Source organism: Cricetulus griseus, chromosome 7, assembly GCF_003668045.3.
Source record: "Cricetulus griseus strain 17A/GY chromosome 7, alternate assembly CriGri-PICRH-1.0, whole genome shotgun sequence".
Taxonomy (NCBI): Eukaryota; Metazoa; Chordata; class Mammalia; order Rodentia; family Cricetidae; genus Cricetulus; species Cricetulus griseus.
In genome coordinates this window covers 131921943-131944763 of record NC_048600.1, presented here as the reverse complement: position 1 = coordinate 131944763, position 22821 = coordinate 131921943, and the positions used below count along the sequence as shown (strand labels likewise).

The 22821-nt window shown below is 49.9% G+C and overlaps 1 protein-coding gene across 10 annotated transcripts in view; it reads right to left on the bottom strand.

The window, feature by feature from the left end:
* The window catches only part of Rnf213 (ring finger protein 213), a 90686-nt gene extending 79490 nt beyond the window's left edge, over positions 1–11196 (bottom strand). For 5 of the 10 annotated variants that reach the window (XR_004770698.1, XM_035447326.1, XM_035447329.1 and 2 more), the window contains exons 1-4: positions 10307–10444; positions 8154–8266; positions 4396–4550; positions 857–985 (exon numbers count right to left, since the gene is read on the bottom strand). Coding sequence is in view for 9 of the 10 variants with exons in the window: in XM_035447326.1 (XP_035303217.1) it covers positions 857–985; positions 4396–4550; positions 8154–8250 (381 nt within the window). In the remaining variant the exon portion in view is untranslated. Of the gene's footprint in view, positions 1–856; positions 1003–4395; positions 4551–8153; positions 8350–10306; positions 10445–11061 lie in introns of those variants that run through there. The other 5 variants (XM_035447331.1, XM_035447332.1, XM_035447328.1 and 2 more) reach the window with 4 other exon arrangements.
* Between the last annotated feature and the right edge of the window lie 11625 nt (positions 11197–22821).

Sequence of the window (22821 nt, the reverse complement as noted above, 5' to 3'; positions counted from 1 at the left end):
CTTTGCAAGCACTACAGGAAATTGTGTCCATGTTCCCTTCTGCCTCCCTCCTCCCACACCTGCCTCCGTGCTCCCACACCTATGTCCGTGCTCCCGGCCCTGCAGTGCAGGGAACTGGGCCCTGCTCTCTCTTTGACATGAGCATTTGTGGGTTATGAGCTTGCGACACTGGTTCCTATGGCATGGAGAGGTGTTCCACCAAACCCCATCTCAGCTCATGAGAAGATCCTCTTGTTCCCTGAACAGTGCATGGCAGGTAGGCTGCTGCAGAAGCCGTGACACAGGGGACAGGCCCAGAGTGGCTCAACACAAATATTGGAAGACTAAGAGGCATTGAACACCAGGAGTCAGAGCAGAGAGAGCCATACAGGGACCCTTGGTCTCAGCACCTGGATCAAGTCTCACCTCAGGATTTACCGGTGATGTGAGCAACAAAGTCCCTTCAACCAGTTCCTGCTGGCTACTCAGTGGTTTGCAACCAAGAGATTTCCAATGGTTCAAACAGTCAACCCTCACATCAGGTTGTCCCCTTACCTAAGTCACTGTCCGGCTGAGGACACAAATGTCCAACTCTTACCGACAAACACGCAGCGCACAAGGCCCCTCATGGCATCAGCTGCCTGACCGCCAGACACCTTAGATTAATTAGAACAGCCACCTCAATTCCAAGCTAAGACCCTGCCTGGTCAACCTCCTCAGTAACAGTAGTCACACCCAGGTGTGGCTCAGCTCACCAGCCTTCCTCAGCTGTCTGAGGAAGCTGTCTTCAGGCACTTGCAGAGTGTGGTTGGTGACTCAGGAGCACAGAGTCTGGGGACAAGGGTACGGTGATTGTACAACTGTGTTCTCAAGCTACCTGCTCAGCATCCATGACCTCAAACCCGGCTGTCTCCTTCTTCTTCTTCTTGCTGGGAGGGCACTGAGCACCTTCGGGGCCACCAGCTGTGTCCTCTGAAGCATCTACAAAAACCTCTGGGTCCACTTCCTGTTGAGACACGACCCCTTCACACAGGGAGGGTTACCCACTGCTCTGCTCCTGCAAGATCCTCAGGAACCTCCATCTCAGTAAAGGCCCCGGAGGGCCACCTCCTTACAAGAAACAAGCCGGCTCTCCAGCACCTTTGACAGTCTAGGGCCAATGACAGAAGGTGTGGGGACACTAGGGAAGGGCACCGTGGGTGTTCGGAACAAGTCTGCCATGGTGCACTGGTGGGCAGGTGCTCCAACATTCACTGCCAGCAAGCTTGAGTCTGGTCCCAAAGGCTTTTGTCTGCTTCACACGGAATACTTCGGGGATACCAGGTGGCTAGGTCACCAGGCCTCCAGAGTCTGGCCTTTCAGCAGACACAAAGATCCTGTACCTCCCTCCCAGCCAGCAACCACTACCTCACACCCAACAGCCTGGAAGGAAGCACAGTAGGGCTCTCCCACACACCGCACCGGCACCTGCCCTTCCCGCAATACATACAAACCCACCAGCCCGAGAGGAAGCAAAAACTCAGCAAAGAGTGCCCTGTTAGTTAGCATGGAGAAGCTACCACAGAAAAGTCAGAGTGGAAGCAGGTCACTGAAAGGTTTCCATAGGCGCTATTAAGTCTCTGCCAGTACAGCAAACCAAACCAAGTGGAATTAAGAATTAAAAGTCGGCCTTTAGTCCCAGCACTTGGGAGGCAGAGGCAGACAGATCTCTGTGAGTTCAAGGCCAGCCTGGTCTACAGAGTGAGTTCCAGGACAGGCTTCAAAGCTACAGAGAGAAACCGTCTCAAAAAATAAAAAAATAATAATAAATAAAAAATTTTAAAGTCTGGGTTCAATGAGTAAAATGCTCCCGGATGGTCGTCAAGCCCCCAGAGGTGGCAGGGAGAAGGAACCAGGAAATCACATGGTGGCCATTTAAATACTCTGTAGGTGGAGTATTGAGCATCTCTCAGGGAGGAGCCACACGGTTCTTGGTAAGGTTTGGAGTTGGGGGGGGGGAGAGAGACAGGTGGAGCTCCAAGCAAACAGTCACCTCCTGCCTCCCACTGGCTCCAGTAGCTCTGAAGACCCCCCTCTCCCTCCCAGCATGGAAAGGTCAGTGGTGCTGGGATGTGGCTGCACAGTGACTCCCAATCTTGGCTTCTGCAGCCATTTCTCCTGGCACCTGCCTCAATGCCCAGGGAGAGGCATCACCCTGCACTTACAGCCAATCTTTGAAATGCACTTGCAGATGAAGGACCAGTTTGTTGGAACACACGCAAAAAGCCTCACAAGCCAGTCACAAGCCGACACCATTAGCAGTCACGAATGCGCTTTCCACCCATGCATTTCAGGCACGTGTTAGTTTTAGAGCTTTTTTAAAGATTTTGTTTTGTTTTTTCATTGTGAATATGCGTCTCTGCCCATGGGGGGGGTGGGTGCAGGTGACGGCAAAGGCAGAAGAGGGCGTCTGATCCCCTGGAGTAGGAGTGCTGAGTGGATAGGTGATGGGTTCTCTGGAAGAACAGCCGGTGCTCTTAACTGCCAAGCACATTCATCTCTCCAGCCCCCAATCCATTTCAAAGTGACCAATTCCAGCCAGGAGGTAGTGGTGCACTCACACCTTTAATCCCAGCACTTGTGAGTCAGAGGCAGGCAGATCTCTGTGAGTTCGAGGCCAGCCTGGTCTACAGAGTGAGCTCCAAGACAGCCAGGGCTGTTACAGAGTATAACCCTGACTCAAAGAACCAAAAAAAAAAAAGTACCAATTCCATGATATTCAGCAGTCATGATGTTATTGGTGGCCTCTGTCTAATAGGTGCCCAATTTCCTCACCCCAAAGGTGCAACTCCTACTAAACCATCCCCTCCCCTCCCCTTTCCCAGACACAGTCAACACTAATCCCTCTTCCTGAGGGCATGCCTATTTCATAGTCCACACCCCTGGAACCATGCAGTCAGAGCGTTGCTACATACATGCTGTTTTATTGTTGGTGCTTGAATCCAGGGTCTTGCGTGTGTTTGCAGCACTCAGCCCTAAGCTGCACCTCCAGCCTGGGTTTGTTCTCTCATTTGGATAACCCATCCCACCGCCTTTGGAACACCATGCTGTCTGGCTAACAGTCCCTCAGATGTGGCAGGTTGCTCCTGGACTGCTTCAACATTCTCTCTGAGTCTGGTTTTTGTTGGTTTGGTCATAATGCGTCCTGAAGGGGATGTCTCTTTGTTCATCATATTCGGCATGGATGAGCTGACCGATTTTTAAATTTTAATTTATTATGACTACTGTTATTATTACTATTATTTTATGTATATGGGAGTTTTAGCTGCATGTATGTATGTGCACACGCATGCCTTGTACCCATGGAGGCCAAAAGAGGGTGTCCAATTCCCTAGAACTGAAGTTACAGACAGTTGTGAGTCACCATGTGGGTGCTAGGTTTTGAACCTGGGTCCTCTGGATGAGCAGCCAGTGCTCATAACAGCTGAGCCATCTCTCCAGCCACCAGACTGATGTGTTTGTTTTGTGTTGTTTTTCTGAGACAAGGCCTCACTTTGTAGCCCTGTAGACTAGGATGGCCTCAGACTCACAGAGAGCTGCCTGTCTCTGCCTCTCCAGTGCTGGGATTAAAGGTGTGCAGCCATGCTGTACCTTTGGTTTGGTTTGCTTTTGGCACAGTCTTACTCTGTTACTGTGTACCTGGGGCTGACCTGGAACTCACCAAACACTGCAATGACAGGATGCTAGGCATATCCACCACACCCAGCTGCTAGGGGTCTGTGGTTGGGGGGCTTTGGAGAGGAGGTTGAGACACAGTCTCACTGTAGCCCAGGTTGGCCTCAAACTTACTATTGAAGGCAAGACTAGCCTTGAATGCTCTGTCCTCCTGCCTCTGCCTCCTGAGAGCTGAGATCACAGGTAGGCGCCACCAGCACACCCAGGCCACAGTTTTCCCAAGCTGCACTTCATGCATACTGTCATATTGAGGGTTTTTAGTTATTTCAAGACTTTTTCTGATGACAAATACACAGCCTTTGGTTTGGACCTTTCCCTTTCCTAGCTAGGAGATCATTCATCTATTTTTTTTTTTTTTTTTTTTTTTTTTTTGGTTTTTCGAGACAGGGTTTCTCTGTGTAGCTTTGGAGCCTATCCTGGCACTCGCTCTGGAGACCAGGCTGGCCTCGAACTCACAGAGATTCGCCTGCCTCTGCCTCCCGAGTGCTGAGATTAAAGGTGTGCACCATCAAAGCCCGGCTATCATTCATCTGTGCTGTCTTCTCTGTCATCTGGTAAGAGCAGAACTTACCAGTTCTTGTTTTGTGACTAAGAGCAGACCAACCCAGGAACCAATGCAATCACTTCAGGAACCGGCTTGAGGTGGAGCGGAGGGTGTAAGAACAGAGAGCTGGCTGGCTGAAGCCCGTGTGGCTCACTCACCATTTGGATGGTCCAGGAGGCATCAGACTCAGACTCCTCTGGGGTTTCCAGTTCCTTACTGGAGCCTGGGACCTCCTCCTCTGTCAACACTTGTCCCAGATCAGTCTTCTCCTCTGAGCTTGATGCCACCAGGAAGGCATTGTTGTTCTCAGAATCTGCAGGGGTGGGGCGGTGGGGGGGGTGAAGGTTAGGATCACACCAGGGAAGAGCAGCAAGTTCCAGGAAGGGCAAACAGAACCCCCTCACACCCACCGGTATCTGCCGAGAGACCGGCTTCTCTGAGGCCTTGCCTGTTGTATCTGCTCCCAGCCTTGCAAGGCAAGACCAGGGATTGCAGAACCAGGGGGACAAATAAGATGGAAAAAACAAACAAACTGGATGACTTGAACGCCCACCCAGTGGGTTTCCCAAAGCATGCAGGGTGCCCGAAGTAGAATTTGTTCCCCTTCCCCCCACCAGAACCCCCCCAGCCTTTCTTTAGGTGGGCACCCTAGTCCAAGCACCCTGCCCAGCAATAGCTTGTGGATCCCTGCTTTGCATATCTTGGGAGATGACACCCAGAACACCTTCAACATAACTAGCAAGACCACCCACAAAATGTCCATGGAACCCTACACAGAGTGACCGATGGCTAAGTAAGGATCAGTTTGACCAGTGGTTTATTTCTCCTAGCAATCCCTCTCCAGTTGCAAGCCGCAGAGCAAACCTAAGGCAGTCTCCTCCTCCAGCACAGAGAGGACACCAATGTCTAATCCTGAGGACTCCCCATGGCTCCTCAGAAAAGCCCCCACAACACACACACACCACACACACACACACACACACACACACACACACACACACACACACACACACACACACACACACACACACACACACACACACACACACACACACACACACACACACACACACACACACACACACACACACACACACACACACACACACACACACACACACACACACACACACACACACACACACACACACACACACACACACACACACACACACACACACACACACACACACACACACACACACACACACACACACACACACACACACACACACACACACACACACACACACACACACACACACACACACACACACACACACACACACACACACACACACACACACACACACACACACACACACACACACACACACACCACACACACACACACACACACACACACACACACACACACACACACACACACAAGATTCAGCAGCTTCAAAACCCCCAAACCCTATTACAACAACTGCTCAGGCCCTTGGGTGCCTTTCTCTCCTCAATTGAGTCTCATCCTCTGGTGTGGTCCATACACTTACTGGCTGTTTTCTCACACACACTTACTGAGCGGTCAAGGACATGGCTGCACTTAGATATAGCTCCAGACACAACTTCTGAGGGTCTTCAGTCTGTCCCTGGGTGGAATCCCCAGCCAGAGTTCTGAGGGGTCCTCAGGCCAGCAATGCCCAGTCACATGTCTCAGTGCTAATGACACTCAGAGCCTCAAACCTGAGTCTGAATTTTACCTATGAGAGGTCTGATTTCCACCTTGGCTGTCTCTAGCCTCAGGCTCTCCCACACACTCCACACAGTCTTAGCCTGGATTCCCAACTGCTCCCCAAGGCCCATGCTCCTGTGGGTCTGGCACTTCCTCCCTGAGTCCCTACCAACCCCCTTCTCCCAACACTGTCCCCTCACTGGCATCCCCATGAAGGCTCTGGAAGTCAGGGACACAATGTCCCCAGTGCCTGGACACAGGAGGCACTCAGGGTCTGTTGAGTGATGATGCTGCCCAGTGGGCTGAGGCAAAGGTCATCTAAGCGGCCAGGGGATAGAGCGCTCCTTTAATCCCAGGCAGAGGCAGGAGGATCTCTCTGTGTTCCAGGATAGCCAGGGGGAAAATAATCCTCTAGATGCACATACACACATATAACAGGTCTTTCTTTGGACCAACAGCTCCCAATAATGACACAGACTTCTTATTAAATATGAAAGCTTGGCCTTAGCTGAGACTTGCTCGCAACTAGCTCTTAAACTAGCCAAGTGGCTTGTTACCTCTCCTCAGTGCCATACATCTAACTTCCTCTGTATGTGGCTGGAGAATCTCCTGTACTCCTGATTCTTTCCCAGAGTTCCCATCTCTCCCTGGAAGTCCCGCCTACCCTCTCCCTGCCTAGCTAATGGTTGGTCAGCACTTTATTAAACCAATCAGAAGGTGCCTTGGGTAGGTGAGGTAAAATGGAGACACAGATTCACAGATTATCCCATGTCCCTGTACCGGCTGACCTAGCCTTGGAAGCCTGCACTTGCAGGAAGGGAGCAGAGTCTAGTTTCTGTTTCCTTCTTTGTGACAATGAACTGAGGATGAACCCAGGCTTCTGGCACTCTCTAGCTGGCACTTTATCCTACACTGTGGGCACCTTGGTTTCAGTTTCCAATCTGACAGTCACAGCCCAGTGTGAGGATGTAAGGCCAGTGACCAGGCCAGGCTCAGCTACCCTCTCCGCCCCTTTCTCTGCCACACTGTGTCCCCACCTGCCAGGACAGCCTGGCAAGGAATCAAGCATGAGAAAACATGATGGCATGTTACAAAAATGCCACACACCCTTGCTCTCAGGCACATATTGCCCCTCCCCCATTCTCCTGGCAAAGGTATTGCCTGCTGGAATACTGTCAGCATGCTCACCCAAAATAAAAAAAACAAGCTGGGCCGTGGTGGCACACACCTTAATTTAATCCCAGCACTCAGAAGGCAGAGGCAGGTGGATCTCAGTGAGTTCAAGGCCAGCCTGGTCTACAACAAACCTGTGAGCAGGGACTCCTCTGAGGAGCCACACCAGCACCCTGAGGCTTCCTCCACACCGAAGCCAGGAAAACCTGAACCATAGGACACAGCTGCACAGGGTTCAAATGCTGACTATGTAACTGGGTGAGCTCCCTCTTACCAATGTGGCCACATTGACTGAATCTCCATTTTCTGGTTTTTAATTTCTCTTTAAACATCTTTTTAATTATATATATGTTAATATTTACGTATTTATTTATTGGTTTTTTGAGACAGGGTTTCTGTGTACACAGCCCACCTGCCTCTCTCTGCCTCCCAGGGGCGCTAGGATTAAAGGTGTGCACCACCACCTCTAGGCTTAAAATTGTTCATTTCTATTCTATGAATGTTTTGTCTGCATGTATGTCTGTTTGTCACATGTGTGCCTGGTTGGTCCCTGTGGAGATCAGTAGAGGAGCCACCAGTGGCTGTAAGCCACTTTGTAGGTTCTGGGAATCGAACCTGGGTCCTCTGCAAAAGCAGCCAGTGCTATTAACTGCTGAGCTCTCTCCATTCCCTCTGCTTTCCACTTGCAATTTGGTTCTTTTTAATTGGGTTATTGAGGATGGGTGGCAGGACCTGGCTTGGGGCACAGGCTGTGATACTTCCTGGTCACACCTATACTCTGGACACCCACCCACCCCCACCTCCCAAGTATGCTGGGACAAGACTTTCTTACTCGGGGTCCCTCTCTCAACAGTGGCTGCTCATTACTAGGAAAGGTCTCACCAAGAACCGAAACCAAAACTTGCTTTTCCTTTACAGTGGTCAGCACCTGTGGCAGGAACCTGAACAGCCTGCTCTGAGGAGAACACAAGTTCTCAGGAAAGCTCTCTGCCAGTAGTGCCCACTAGAGAAGGAAGGGACCCTACCCCATCCTGGAGTCCCACGGTCCCCTCCCCACCTCACCTTGCACGGGGGTTGCAGGAGGCAGTTTCTGTCCACACTCGCTACAGAACTTGGGTGCGTTCTCTTGGGACACATGCTGGCACCGCGGACACTCCATGCTGTTATCCGCAGCCCTGCAGGAAAGAGAGGCTAGCCGGCAGCACAATATAAACTTCAGCCTCTGTCACGTGACCACCACACTCTTCAGTTTCATTTTCTAGGAAAGTGAAGTGATTGGGGCCTGGAAGCTTCTGGGCAATCGAAACCCAGCACCAGGCCTCCCTCTCAGGACTCTAACCTGGCTCCTCCTTCAAGCAGGAATTCACAAACCCCCACTGCCCCTCCCCCTCCATTGTCCACCACCATAGCTCAAGGAAGTTCAAAGGATGCCACAAAAGAAGAAAGAAAGGGGTCCTGAAGGAAAGTGGGGACCCTGGCCCACGCAAGGGTGGCAGCCACCTGCCTGCCTGTGGGACTTGTGCCGCTGGCTACCCTGCCCTGCGGCTGTGTCTTTCACCCACCCCACCCCCACCCCCAGGCAACTGAAGGTGAGGGTTGCAGGAGTTGTGGGAGGGAGACCAGTTTTTGAGAGTATGAGGCCAGCCAGCCCAGATGGCCTGGTCAGGGCTCCCAGCAAAGGGCACCAAACTAGGGTAAAGGTCATGGGTAGTCAGGGTCAAGGATAAGGTGGGAACCCTGGTTCCAGGCCACTTCAGCGTATGGAGACCAGCCCCTCAGCTCTTGGCCTAAGCTGGGAGCCTGTGGTTGAAGGGAAGAATTCCAAACACACCAATCACTCTCACCCCTTAGGGCTAGCTGCCACTGTCCGCCCTGAAGGGGCAGAGGCCAAGCCAGCGGGCTCCAACTGCATTTTTACCTTCTATGCCTACTGCTGGCCCCTCCTTCCTCCCAGCCCCTGTCCTGGCAGCCACCTTTGGCTTGATCACGGTTAAACGGTGTGCAATTTGGGCCTAGGTTGTGGAGGTGAACTTTGTGGAAGATCCCTGGCCCCACCATTCCTCCCACACACACACCTTCAGTGACCCCACCACTCAGGCCCTTCATTCCCCTGGAGAGGGATGGCCTCACCTGCACTCCTGGCTGCTTTGGGCCAGACACTAAATAGAGAGTTGAACAGCACTGGGCATAATCTCATGTGCTGTAACCCCAGTCCTTGAGAGGCAGAGACAGGACTATTCAAGCCCCGCAAGGACTACAAGGGCCCTACTTTAAAACAAAAACAAAAAACACAAGAGCAATTATGTAGCGGCCCAAGCCTTTAGTCTCAGCACTCATGAGGCAGAGGCAGGTGGGTCTCTGTGAGTTCGAGGCCAGACTGGTCTAAAGAGTGAATTCCAGGACCGGCTCCAAAGCTTCACAGAAAAACCCTGTCTTGGAAAAAAAAAAAAAAAAATAGCAACTATGTATGTTTTATGTTTGAGGGAATCCCACAAACTAAGAGAGGAGAAGAGTGCAGGCTGGAGGTTTTGTGGCTAACTGGAGCTACAGGCAAGAGCTAGGCTTGGGGCTAGAGCCACAGCGTGCTGAGAACGGGAGAGTGCTGAGAACTTGGGAGCTAGAAAAGATGGTATATTCTCCAAGTGTTTCCACAGGCAACCAAAGCTGTCTGCCCCAACCCTCTGTACTTTCTAGGCAAATATAAATTTCTTTTAAGAAAGTTTGGCTTCTGGCCTGGTGATGGCCATGGGCGTTGGACAGCACAGGTCTTGAATCCCAGCACTCCAGAGGCAGAAGCAGGCAGATCTCTTAACTTTGAGACCAGCCTGGTCTACAGATTGAGTTCCAAAACAGCTAGGGCTACACAGAAAAACCTTGTCTGGAAAAACAAACAAATAAAAAACAAAATGAAAGTTCTGCTTCTCAAGTGGGGCGTGACAGCACGTTCATGTAATCCCAGCACTCTGGAGGCAGGTAGATGGCTGAGTTGGAAGCCAGCTTGGCCTACATAGTGAGTTCAAGGGCTACCCAGAGAAACCTGGTCTCGAAAAACCAAAACAGGAAAAAGAAAAAAAAAAGAAAGAAAGAAAAGGAAAAGAAAGTTCTGCTTCTCAACCCATGAGTTTCTCGAAACAAACCACGCCTAAGAAGTGTATTTTGGGGCTGCAAGTTATCTCCTACCACATTCTGGGGTGGTGTACCCCTAGCCAACACACCTAAAGTCGGTTCTCCAGTGCCGTTCAGCAGACTCCAAAGCGCTTCAGCTAAGATTAGGGACAGCCTGGCAGAAGTAAGCAGGCAGCATCAACGCCTCTCCATTCAGCCAGCAAGGGGACCTTCGCCCTGAGACTAGACTAAGAAAAGCAGGTGGGTTTGGACCGGCCCACCGGCCCAAGCACCAGGGGAAAGAAGCACCGGTCCAGTGAGCGGCAGCTCCTGCGACGGGGAGCCTCCCCAGCCTCCCGTGACCCCAGCCTTGACCCGGAGGAAGATCAGCACCCCGGGCGCAGATGCCAGGCTGGTAAAAGTTCTGGCTGCGCTTGGTGAGGGCGGATTCCGGGGCGGAGCTGCAGGCCCGGGACCGCTTTGAGCTCGCTCGCGGGGTTGGGCAGGTCGAGGGCACGGTCCTTCCCGGGTGCGAGGGAGCAGAGCACTTAGCGTGGCCTGCAGCCCTAGAGCTGATGGGGTCGGAGCCGCAGGGCCGGGCTGGATCCGAAACCGAAACTTGGAACGAGGAGGAAGTGGCGGCTGGGCGCCGGCTCATCGGGACGCGTTCCGGTCCAGCACCGCCGGACCCCGCTCTCCTAGCAGAACCCGCGCCCAGCGAAGCGGCATCCGGAGCTCCGCCTGTCGCCCCCCAGGACCGTCAGCCGGTGACACCCGCGCCCTGCCCAAGGAACCTTGCATCCTGGTCCCTGGGGGCCCTTGGCGTCCCTGAGACCCGCATCCCGCACCCTAGACCTCGTGTCACCTTCCGGGACTTGCATCAGGCTCCCGGCCCCGCAGCACCTCCAGGAACCTGGAAGCGTCTGGCTCGCACCTGCAGGGCCCATGCACCCGCGCTGCCCCGCAGGCTCGCGCGCCTCTCGGTGCGGAATCACGGGGCCCGGCGCCGCCCCTTTGCCTCCCTGGCGCGGAGCCTGGCCGGAATTCCCCTCCCGGTGGCGCCAGCCTAGCTTGCCTTCCGGGAAGCCAGTGCAGCCGCGGCGCGCCCACGGCCCTCGGAATCTCACTCCAATGCAAACCAGAGTTTCCCAGAGTGCTCTTCTCCCCCAACCACAGCGGAACAGGGAGACTGGGAGAGCACTCTCTCCCAGGTGCGAGTCTCTCTCGGGACTCCCAGCACCTTGGACAGTGTCCAGGCCCTGGCCCAGCTGAGGCCACCCCCAGAAGGGCCCAAAGATACCAAAGGAGTCACACTGCTCATCCACAGGTCTCTCGGGTGCAAAGTGGAGATCACCAACCCACCACCTGGAGGCCCACCAAGGCCACTGGCAGTAGTCATTGATAGTGAATGGCCACACACAGTGAATCTCACAGTCGTGCCTGCCACCCCCAGAGCTTTAAGTACTAAAGTGTACACAGATCAAGCGTTTGTTGGGTCCTGGAACTGTGCAAATAACTGGGATAGAACACCAAAGTCTATAAGCATCCTTATTTTTAAAACATGCTGGGGAAAGAAAGGCTTCTAACTACTCTATTGAGACTTACTTGACTCCTCCATAGCTGGAGGAATGCAGCCGGCTACAAGCCCATTTGTTTGTTTGTTGAGACAGGGTTTCTCCATGTAACACCTTTGGCTGTTCTGAAACTCACTTTGTAGACCAGGATGGCCTCGAACTCACAGAGATCCACCTGCCTCTGCCTCCCAAGTGCTGGGATTAAAGGCGTGCGCCACCACCACCCAGCATACAAGCTTTTTATAGTCAAAGTTTATATACATAAGACAGAGAGTACATAGTTGAATTTATTGTATTCTGGACTCTCTGGGCACCTCTGACATGGGGAGGGGAGAGAGCCAGGATTTACAACTTCTGATACAGGGTGTTAGTTTAAAGTGTTTACAGAGTCCTGGGTTCATTTAAATTGCCCTTCCCCTGCCTGGGAGAATGCAGGGCAGAGGGTCAAAGTGGCTATCAGTCCTAATACACTCAGAAACATAAGTGCACGCTACAAGCTTACATTTTTTTTTCATATCCCTAGGCTCTTCACATCCAAACATATGACCTGGAGGCCATTCGTATACAAACTACCTCAGTAGCTGAAAGTGACCCTGTGCTTTTGATGTCTTTTTAAAATATTTTTATTTCAGGTGCATCGGTGTTTTGCCTGCATATATGTCTGTGTGAGGATGTTGGTGAAAGGTTCAGGCTAAGAGTTACAGACAGTTGTGATCTACCATGTGGGTGCTGGGAATTGAACTCAAGACCTCTGGAAGAGCAGCAAGTGCTCTTTACTTCTGAGCCATCTCTCCAGCCTCCCTTCTTATGTCTTAAGTACTGGGAATACATAGGTGACACCACACCTGGTTTTCCATGGTGCTGGGAATGGCACAAAGGGCTTCTGGACACTAGGCAAGCACCCTAGCAACTGATCTAAGCTCCCTTCCCACCCTGCAGCTTTTGAACTCTTCTAGCCACAGTGGCTTCTCTTATTTTTCATATGAATTATTTATTTTATTTGCATTGATATTTTGCCTGCATGTATGTGTGAGGTTGTTAGATCTTGGAGACAGACAGTTGTGAGCTGCCAAGTGGGTGCTGGGAATTGAACTCTGGTCCTCTGGAAGGGCAATCGGTGCTTTTAGCTACTGAGCCATCTCTCAACCCCCCCTCTTCTTATTCTCACTCTCACCTCAGCCCTTCAGGGTTATTTGTTTCTTTGTTTTTGTTTGAGTTTCCTTGCATTGAGGTCTGAGGACAGTTCTCCAGAACTGCTAGGTGGCTAACCTTGTTCCTCACTGTCTTTCTGCAGACTAGGTGGGTTACCTCCCTCCATTCTCTCTGGGGATTTGAATGAGAATGGCCTCCAAAGGCTCATTCACCTATTTGAATACTTGGTCCCGGTTGGCCGGAACTGTTTAGAAAGGAGTTGGATGTGTGGCCTTTTTTTGGAGGGGGTCCCACTGGGATCTCTGCCTCCTGCTTTCACATCAAGATGGGAGCTCTCAGCACTGCCTCTGGGCCCTGCCTCTAACATTATAAACCCAAAGCCTCTGGAACCCGTAGCCCTTCTACAAGTCTGTTCTGACAGCTATAGGAAGTACTCAATCACTCATCAGCCCCTGGAGAAGAGCCTTAGGGGAGGGTGTGGTACCCTGGACTGACCTTATGGTGCTGGAGGACTCCACTAAGCCCTTTGCTTCTCTCCCTTTTTGGAGACAATGAGAGCTAGAGTCTTTGGAAAGACTAAGAACCTGACAACTTTCTGGAAAAGGCACCCATGGCTGTCTTTTGTAATACAAAGCAGAACCCCTCCAGAAAGGCCCCGTTCCCATTGGGAACACCATGAAACCATATGAAAAGGTACCATTGCAGGTGGTTGCCTGGGGTTCTTTTCTTCGCCTGGATGAGCTCTCGGATGGCTCTCTTAGTGTTAGCGTTTCTAGAGGCTCATGTGCCATCCCAAACCCAGGAGCTGTGGCTCTAATCCTTCACAATTAGAGGCTTGCCCTCCAAGCATTCAGAGCTGGAGGCTGTTGATGTGAAGGCAGAGGCTTGCAGAGCTCCCATTCTACGCTCAGGGGCTGCGCTGACAGCTGGGGTGTCAGGACTCAGCTCTTCACCTCGGCAGCCATTGACTTCTCTCAGCCTCTGTGTCGTCACAGTCTGTCACCTTCCAACTTCTTCCTCTCATTTTGCCTCCTCAAAACTTTGAGGGTGCTGGTGCAGTCTAAATTTGGTTGCCCCTAGCACCACAGTTCAGTACTGCAGGAACAGGGCCCTCAATCCCTTAGTTTGTGGTGGCTCTCTGGGCCTTTAGCAGCCTCCATGCTGCAGCTACGAGACCCGGAAGCCCCGGTATTTTATCCACTCTTTTGGCAACCAGCACAGCCAGTTTTATTTATTAAAGCAAAAGACCACAGGCAGGCTGGGCCACCTTGAAAAAAGACCTTTTGTTACTGCCATGTTGAAACACTGGGGTGAGCATGCTGGAGAAAACCTCCTAGCTAACCCAGAAATAAGTCAAGGCAAGCAAAACTCTTTCACAACTAGAAAGGGGCACGGAACACCTATGAGGACTGTTGGTTCCCACCAGTCACTACACACCATCCAGTCCACCAGCCACTGGCCCCAAATAAGGAGCAAATCACTTGATCTAAACTACAAACACCTGAGGACAGGGACCCTCAGCTGAGAATTTGCCTCCATTAGATTGGCCTGTAGACACTGAATGAAACGGCGCAGTAAAGAAACAAAAACAGCTACTGGAACACAATGAATAAAAGACCCCGAGACAGATAGTGGGGTTCAAGCCTCAAGGTGAAGAGCAGAAAAGCAAAGCAGCTGGCCACTAGCTCTTACCTCTACCTCAGATCAAAATGTGGTGTGATCCTGTTTCCACCAATCCTCAGCGTGCAATGCAGACTGTACGGCTGCCCACCAAGCCTCAGACTGCAATCCTAGACTGCTGTGCTCTCCTCAGTGTAGCTGGAGACTAATTCTCTGTGACTGACTGACGACTGAATGCCCAGCTTCTATCTTATATACCTCTCTAGATCTGGGAGTAAAGGTGTGGGGTCCCAAGTGCTAAAATCTCCTTTGTGAGCTGTTTCTCTTTCACAATGATTCACTCTAATGTAACCCTGGGTGGCCTTGAACTCACAGAGATCCTTCTGCCTTTGTCTATTGTGACCTGAGACCTGAAAGACACATTAACTTCTTTCTCCTTTAGGCTGTTTTTGGTAATGAGCTTGATCCCAGCAACAGAAAACAAATTAAGGCTGAGACCTTTTGCAAATCACAGCCTTCTGTTAGGGCCCTGGGGGAAGTGTGTCCCTGCCCCAGACTGCCAGTCATGTCTGTAGAGTCATCTAAAGCAGGCTGCCCAGGGTCTTAAACTGTGGGACATGACCCCATATTGGGGGGTGGGTCTCAGAATTGAATGTGGAGTTGTGAAAACTTAGACAACAGTAAGGGGTTCTAAGTGCACAATCACCAAAATTTAATTGAAAACAAAAGGGTGATGAATCTGAAGTGCTTCCACCAAAGTTTCACCCAAGAGCATCTCATGACCTCACTGCAGAGGACTGGGTTCTGAACATGCGACATAAGCACTTCCTACTAGGCAGGATGTCACGCCCCACAGTGCCAACCAAAACTTCCAGAAACACTGTGGCTCAGATCCCAGGCAATTGCACCTTGTGAATTGCAGTGTTTTAAATACAAAGTTTTCTCTTGTGGAAACATAATGTCCACCTCAGAGAACAGAGACTCTTGCAGGGGCAGGGTGTTGCGGAGGTGCAGATCCCAAGGGTTTGCTAATTGGTCTGCCCCAGGTCATAGTGAGAGAGAGATCTTGTCTCAAAAAAGCCAAGTCAGTGGCAACTGAGCAACATCTCCAGAGGTTGAGCTGCACCGACTGCCCAGGGAAGTCAGGCTTTGTCTGACCTGGCTTTGAGGGAGGAACAGAGGCTGAAGAGCTGGCTCTGTGGTTAGGGACACTCACTACATTTGGAGAGGACCCAAGTTTGACTCCAGAGCTCATGTGACAGCTCACAAAAGTCTGTGACTTTAGTTTCAGGTCCAACACTCTTTTGTCCTCTGTAGACATGGCATGCACATGCTGTATATGTATATATATATAATATATATATATATATATATATATATATATATATATATATGCTAGCTGGCAAAACACCCATACTCATAAAATGAAAGTGAATCTTTTTGTTTTTTGAAACAGGGTTTTGTGGTGGTATATTATTTATGATTTATTAAAGCTTTTTTTTTTTGGTTTTTTGAGACAGGGTTTCTCTCTATAGCTTTGAAGCTTATCCTGGCACTCGCTCTGTAGACCAGGATGGTCTCAAACTCACAGAGATCCACCTGCCTCTGCCTCCTGACTGGGATTAAAAGTGTGTGCCAGCACCACCTGGCCCCTGTTTTTGTTTTTTTCCTATGTAGCTCTGGCTGGCCTGGAATTCAACAGAGATCTGCCTCAGCCTCCCAAGTGCCAGGCTTAGAGGTGTGGCTCCTTTCTTGTTCTTGGTAAACTCTAACTTTGTTTCAGGTGGACACCTCTGGAATATGCTCCCGCAGTGTGGAGATCTACTCAGGGCTCCTGGCCGGAACAGGTGCTCGTCCTCAAGGCCTCTGCCCTGTATGCAGTCGTTTGCCAAGGGTGGTTAGACGATCTGACATGTTAGCTGCCTAAGGACAGGAAGCACTCAGGACAAGGGGTTCCTGTGCGGCTCCTTGGTAGAGTGCTCTGCTTTCTATGTGCAAGCTCCTGGGCTCCTGCTCAGCTCCACAGGAGGAAAAGAAGGCAAAACAGCCATCTGGGGTGATCAGGCTTGAAACAGCGGCAATGTTGGGGTCTGGGGAGGTGGCTCAGCAGTTTAGGGCACTTGTTCTTGCAGAGGATCTGGGTTCCATTCCAAGCATGATGGCTCATTAAGTTCTTTCTCCTTTAGGCTGTTTTTGGTAATGAGCTTGATCCCAGCAACAGAAAACAAATTAAGGCTGAGACCTTTTGCAAATCACAGCCTTCTGTTAGGGCCCTGCTTCAGCTCCAGGGCATCTATTGCCCCACTTCTGGCAATAGATGGGCACCAAGCACATGTGCACATACATGCATGCAGGTGAAACACTCAGACACATGTACACATACATGCATGCAGGCGAAACACTCAGACACATGTGCACATACATGCATGCAGGCGAAACACTCAGACACATGTGCACATACATGCATGCAGGCGAAACACTCAGACACATGTGCACATACATGCATGCAGGCGAAACACTCAGACACATGTGCACATACATGCATGCAGGCGAAACACTCAGACACATGTGCACATACATGCATGCAGGCGAAACACTCAGACACATGTGCACATACATGCATGCAGGCGAAACACTCAGACACATGTGCACATACATGCATGCAGGCGAAACACTCAGACACATGTGCACATACATGCATGCAGGCGAAACACTCAGACACATGTGCACATACATGCATGCAGGCGAAACACTCAGACACATGTGCACATACATGCATGCAGGCGAAACACTCAGACACATGTGCACATACATGCATGCAGGCGAAACACTCAGACACATGTACACATACATGCATGCAGGCGAAACACTCAGACACATGTGCACATACATGCATGCAGGCGAAACACTCAGACACATGTGCACATACATGCATGCAGGCGAAACACTCAGACACATGTGCACATACATGCATGCAGGCGAAACACTCAGACACATGTGCACATACATGCATGCAGGCGAAACACTCAGACACATGTGCACATACATGCATGCAGGCAAAACACTCAGACACATGTGCACATACATGCATGCAGGCAAAACACTCAGACACATGTGCACATACATGCATGCAGGCAAAACACTCAGACACATGTGCACATACATGCATGCAGGCAAAACACTCAGACACATGTGCACATACATGCATGCAGGCAAAACACTCAGACACATGTGCACATACATGCATGCAGGCAAAACACTCAGACACATGTACACATACATGCATGCAGGCAAAACACTCAGACACATGTACAATACATGCATGCAGGCGAAGCATTCAGACACATGTACACATACATGCATGCAGGCGAAGCATTCAGACACATGTGCACATACATGCATGCAGGCGAAGCATTCAGACACATGTGCACATACATGCATGCAGGCAAAACACTCAGACACATGTGCACATACATGCATGCAGGCAAAACACTCAGATACATGTGCACATACATGCATGCAGGCAAAACACTCAGATACATGTGCACATACATGCATGCAGGCGAAACATTCAGACACATGAAATGTTTAGGACAGCAAGAGTGGTATTGTTAGAATTTCTTCTCATGACAACTTTTCCCCTTCCTTCCAAGGTCCCAGTGACAAACTGGGAGAGGATCCCACCAAAGTTCACTCTGGAGACAGTACTGAAGCCCAGTTTATTGGGCTTCCTTAGAGCACACAAATGAGGTGTGGGTGCTCCCTGAAAAGACACTGGAAAGTCTTTACCCAGCAAAGAAGGTGGCTTTCCCAAGCCAAAACCATGGAGCACCCTCCCAAGATGGCTTCCCACAGCCAAGCCCATGGAGCAGCCTCCCTAGTATTCCCCAGAATGCAAAAGCAGGAGGATCACAAGTATGATGCCAACCTGGTCTCAAAACAACCAAATCCTGTCTCAAAATAAAATGCAGCCATTGTTGGTGGCACACGCCTTTAATCCCAGCACTCGGAAGCAGAGACAGGTGGATCTCTGTGAGTTCAAAGCCAGCCCAGTGTACAGAGCTAGTTCCAGGATAGGCTCCAAAGCCACAGAGAAACCCTGTCTCAAACAAACAAACAAACAAACAAACAACCTCCCCAAAAAATAATAAAATAAAAGACATACCCCAACCGTGGCTATGGACATCACTCAGCATCAAGTTGCCTAGCATTGGGGAGGTCTTGGACTTGATCTGAGACCACATACAAGAAAAGGCTTTAAAAATTCCAAATGCACAAAAAACAAGTTAATTTTATTATTGGGGAATTCTGAAACAATCATATGAAATTGTCACAGACCAACACCCTTAGGAAAGCCAATTAAGAGTACAAGGAGGCCTTTATTTTGGCCTGTGACCAAGCACCAAAGCTCAGGGGTACAGCATTTTTAAAGGCCAAAGACCATGATGCTATCAATCTTAGATCAGGGTCAGAGTGACCAGAGTCACCTTGTAGAGTTTATTTGGGTAGAAATTGGTAGTTGTTTCAAACACAGCATGACAATTAATTTTGTTTTGTTGTTTTTTGTTTTTTGTTTGTTTGTTTGTTTGTTCTGTTTTTCGAGACAGGGTTTCTCTGTGGCTTTGGAGGCTGTCCTGGAACTAGCTCTGTAGACCAGACTGGTCTCAAACTCACACAGATCCGCCTACCTCCCAAGTGCTGGGATTAAAGGTGAGCGCCACCACCACCCGGTGACAATTAATTTTGATTTATACCTTTATCAGTTATTTTAGTTTGTGTTTAGTTTATACAAATGTTAATGATTTCAGTTAATACTGGGAAACCAGGTTTATGTCATGGACAATCCCAAGAGTGTTGTGGAGGCAAACATGGCTGCTGAGGGTGTGGAGAGGGCTGAGAAGTGACAAGGCAGACACAAAAGGGAGTCAGGACAAGATGGCATTACCATGGTCATAATAACCTCAATTTCACCTCTTTTAATAGTCTATAGTTACTAAGACAGGCATAGTGGCTCTCTTCCCTAATCCCAGGTACTTGGTGGTTGAGGCAACAGGATTTCAAGTCCAGGAATTTGATACAGACTTGAGCAATACAAGGAGACCCTGTCCCCAAACCAACAAACCCCTCAGTTATTTCAAAGATAAGTACACATGCTTGCACACAAGCATGTAGGTAATGAGCTGTAATGCAGTCCTTTTACATGACTCTCAGTGGCTATGCTTTGGTATCCAGACTCTGCAACCTCACTGACCTTTAGACAGGGCAGACAGAATCCCTCGTGCTTGTCAATCCATTAAAGCTCCAAATCCCAGGTCTCTCTGTGGAAATGGCAGAGCGTTTGGTTTCCTGGGGCTGACTTATGCTCTGGAAAGAGCAAATAACAAGCTGCATTGCCTGACTGTTCTGGGGGCTGGAAGGTCAGTCAAGATGCAGGTGGGGTCAGTGCCTTCAGAGGGGTTGAGAAAGAGCTCCCCCTTGTCTCCCCTGGCTTCTGGAGGTGTGATGGTTGTATTAGTCAGGGCCCTCTACAGTAACAGAACTTACAGAAAACGTCTCTACATACAGAAAGGAGGTTTATTAGAATGGCTAATCCAACAATGGCTGCATAGGAAAGGAGTTCAAGAGTCCAGTAGTTGCTTAGTCCATGAGGCTGGGTGTCTCCGCTGGTCTTCACTTTTGCCACAGAATCCCAAAGAAGTAGGCTTCTAACGCCCTTGCTCTCATGCTTGCAAGCTGGCGAAAGGCAAAAACTTCCTTCTTCCATGTTGATAATGGACTGAACCTCTGAACTGTAAGCCAACCCAACCAAATGTTTTCCTGTATAAGAGTTGCCTTGGAGCCAGGTGGTGGGGCATGCCTTTAGTCCCAGCACTCACTCTGGAGGCAGAGGCAGGCAGATCTCTGTGAGTTCAAGGCCTACTCTAGTCTACAGAGTGAGTTCCAAGACAGCCTCCAAAGCCACAGAGAAACCCTGTCTCAAGAAACAAAAGAAAACAAAACAAAAGAGTTGCCATGGTTGTGTTGTCTCATCGCATGACGGACAACTAACTAAGACTCTGTTTTGTGTGGTGCATGAGCTCACACCTAGGGCTTCCTGTTAGTTAGTCAGGGGCTGACAACTGACCTTGCCTCCCTGTGTTTCCTCTGCTTAAGAGGACACCATGTTAGGCATGGGGCCTGCCCTGATCTAGTATCATATACTCTGAACTTAACTAGCTCCATCTACAAAGACCATTTCCCAGGGAAATATTCATAAGTTCATGAAGTTACAAACTCAGAATAATTGTGACCACAGCTGAGTCCAGAGCAGGCACTGGCACTGTGAGATCCTCCATCATTGCAGAAACACAGTTTCTGGGGTTCAGAATGATTGACACCTTCCTCAAAAGGAAAGCAGGCTCCTAGCTGGGGCTGCTGGCTGAGTCTCCAGCTGCACTGCCCATGTCACCCACAAGGCCTTGGGGCAGGAACGTGGTCCCAAACCCTGTAGCTGCCTCTCTCTTGGCCACTGGCACTAAGGACACTGCTCAGTGTGGAAGTCCACAAGAATACACAGTAGATGACAACTGATATATGTAACATCAAGCCACCGGACAAGCTATTGTCTGATGGAGGATAAACAAGGTTCATGAATCCACTACCTATGGATACAGATTGATTCTGACTGTAAATTTCTTGTGTGATACCATGATCTCTCCCCTAAAACAGCCATGGGATTCTTCCCACAGCAGTTGGTAGTGTGTCCCTCATTTATTGGGCAGGGTTGTCCCTGTGATTCGACAGGATGACTTCCTCTTTTACCGTGTACTTCTGGTGTATAAAATATGCCTTATTGTTTAGCCTTTTGTTCCACGAAATGGTGAGAAACTTAGAAGCCTGTTTTCCATCATTCGCTGGCGGACAAGCCAACTGAGGACAAAACAGCTAGACTGAATGTCTCTGCACAGATTGCAAGCTAGACTTTTCACAGATAAAACTCAATGACAGAGGTGCAGGTGTCTGTTTTGTTGAATCAAAGTTGTTTAGATACAGAGGTATCTAAAACACTTGCCAGTTTCTATTGTCAGGCCCAATTGGTAACGCAAGGATGGTGGAAATGGTGAAACTCCTTAAGCAATTAACACCTGGCAGGAACTTCTAACCTCAGTTCATAGTACAGAATCCTAGGCTCAGATAACCAACCGGTTGTTTTGTTTTGATGGAAGATAAGTTTGTATTTATGTACAGAAAATTTAGCAGTGAGTGTACGTTTAACCCAGTTTAGTAGTGAGTCCTTTGGCCTTTGCCTTTTCCAGCTTGGCAATTTGAGCCACAGATTTAGGACCCAGGGCTTTGCCTCCCCAGTGGCATCGGATCTCATCATATATGTCGTTGTAATTGGACCTAATAGCTTCCACCAGCTTAGCCAGAGAACCCTTGTCTTCCGAGTTAACCTGTTGAAGGCAACAGGGGTACATGTTTTCCTGTGGACCAGTCGTCCCAGCCGGGCTTTTCCCTTGATGATGCAGTAGGGGACTCCCATCTTCTGACACAGGGCAGGCAGGAAGACCACCAGCTCAATGGGGTCTACATCGTGGGCGATTACCACCAGCCGAGCCTTTTTGTTCTCCACCAAGGTGGTGACTGTATTGACTCCTGCTCGAAGAACAGGTGGCCTCTTAGTTGGGACATCCCCTTTGCCAGCAGCCTTCTCAGCACAGGCTAACAGCCTTTGTTTCTTCTCCTGGTTTGTCTCTGGCCTGTACTTGTGGGCAAGCTTGAGCAGCTGGGTAGCTGTTTGCCGGTCCAGGGCCTGGGTGAACTGCCAACCGGTTATGTTTAAGTCCTGAAGTTTTTATGGTTAACAGGAGAAAGTAATTAAACAATTAGCCAGGTTCGGAGGGAAACAGCTTTTATGGCAGTCACCATGGAAGAGGCTTCACAAATGTCCAGGGACTATCAGAAATAGCTTGACCTCACAGCCTTGAATAAAAAGTTACAAACTTCCCTCCTTGGGCTCTGGGGCTATATGTAGGATAAGGAAATACTTTGTATTTAGGATGTTTGTGTTGATATGAACTTTCTCCCCTTGCTTTGCCTGGGTTGTTGTGGTTACTCACAGAAGCTTGAACCCCTCTCCCCCAGCCCATTGGTTGCTAGCAAACTGCTTCCAGCTGCCGACACAACACTCCTGTCAGGACCACGGGGAAAAAACAGACACCTTTATGCTTTATTTATTTATTATTATTCCTATTATTATTATTATTATTATTTGGTTTTTCGAGACATGGTTTCTCTGT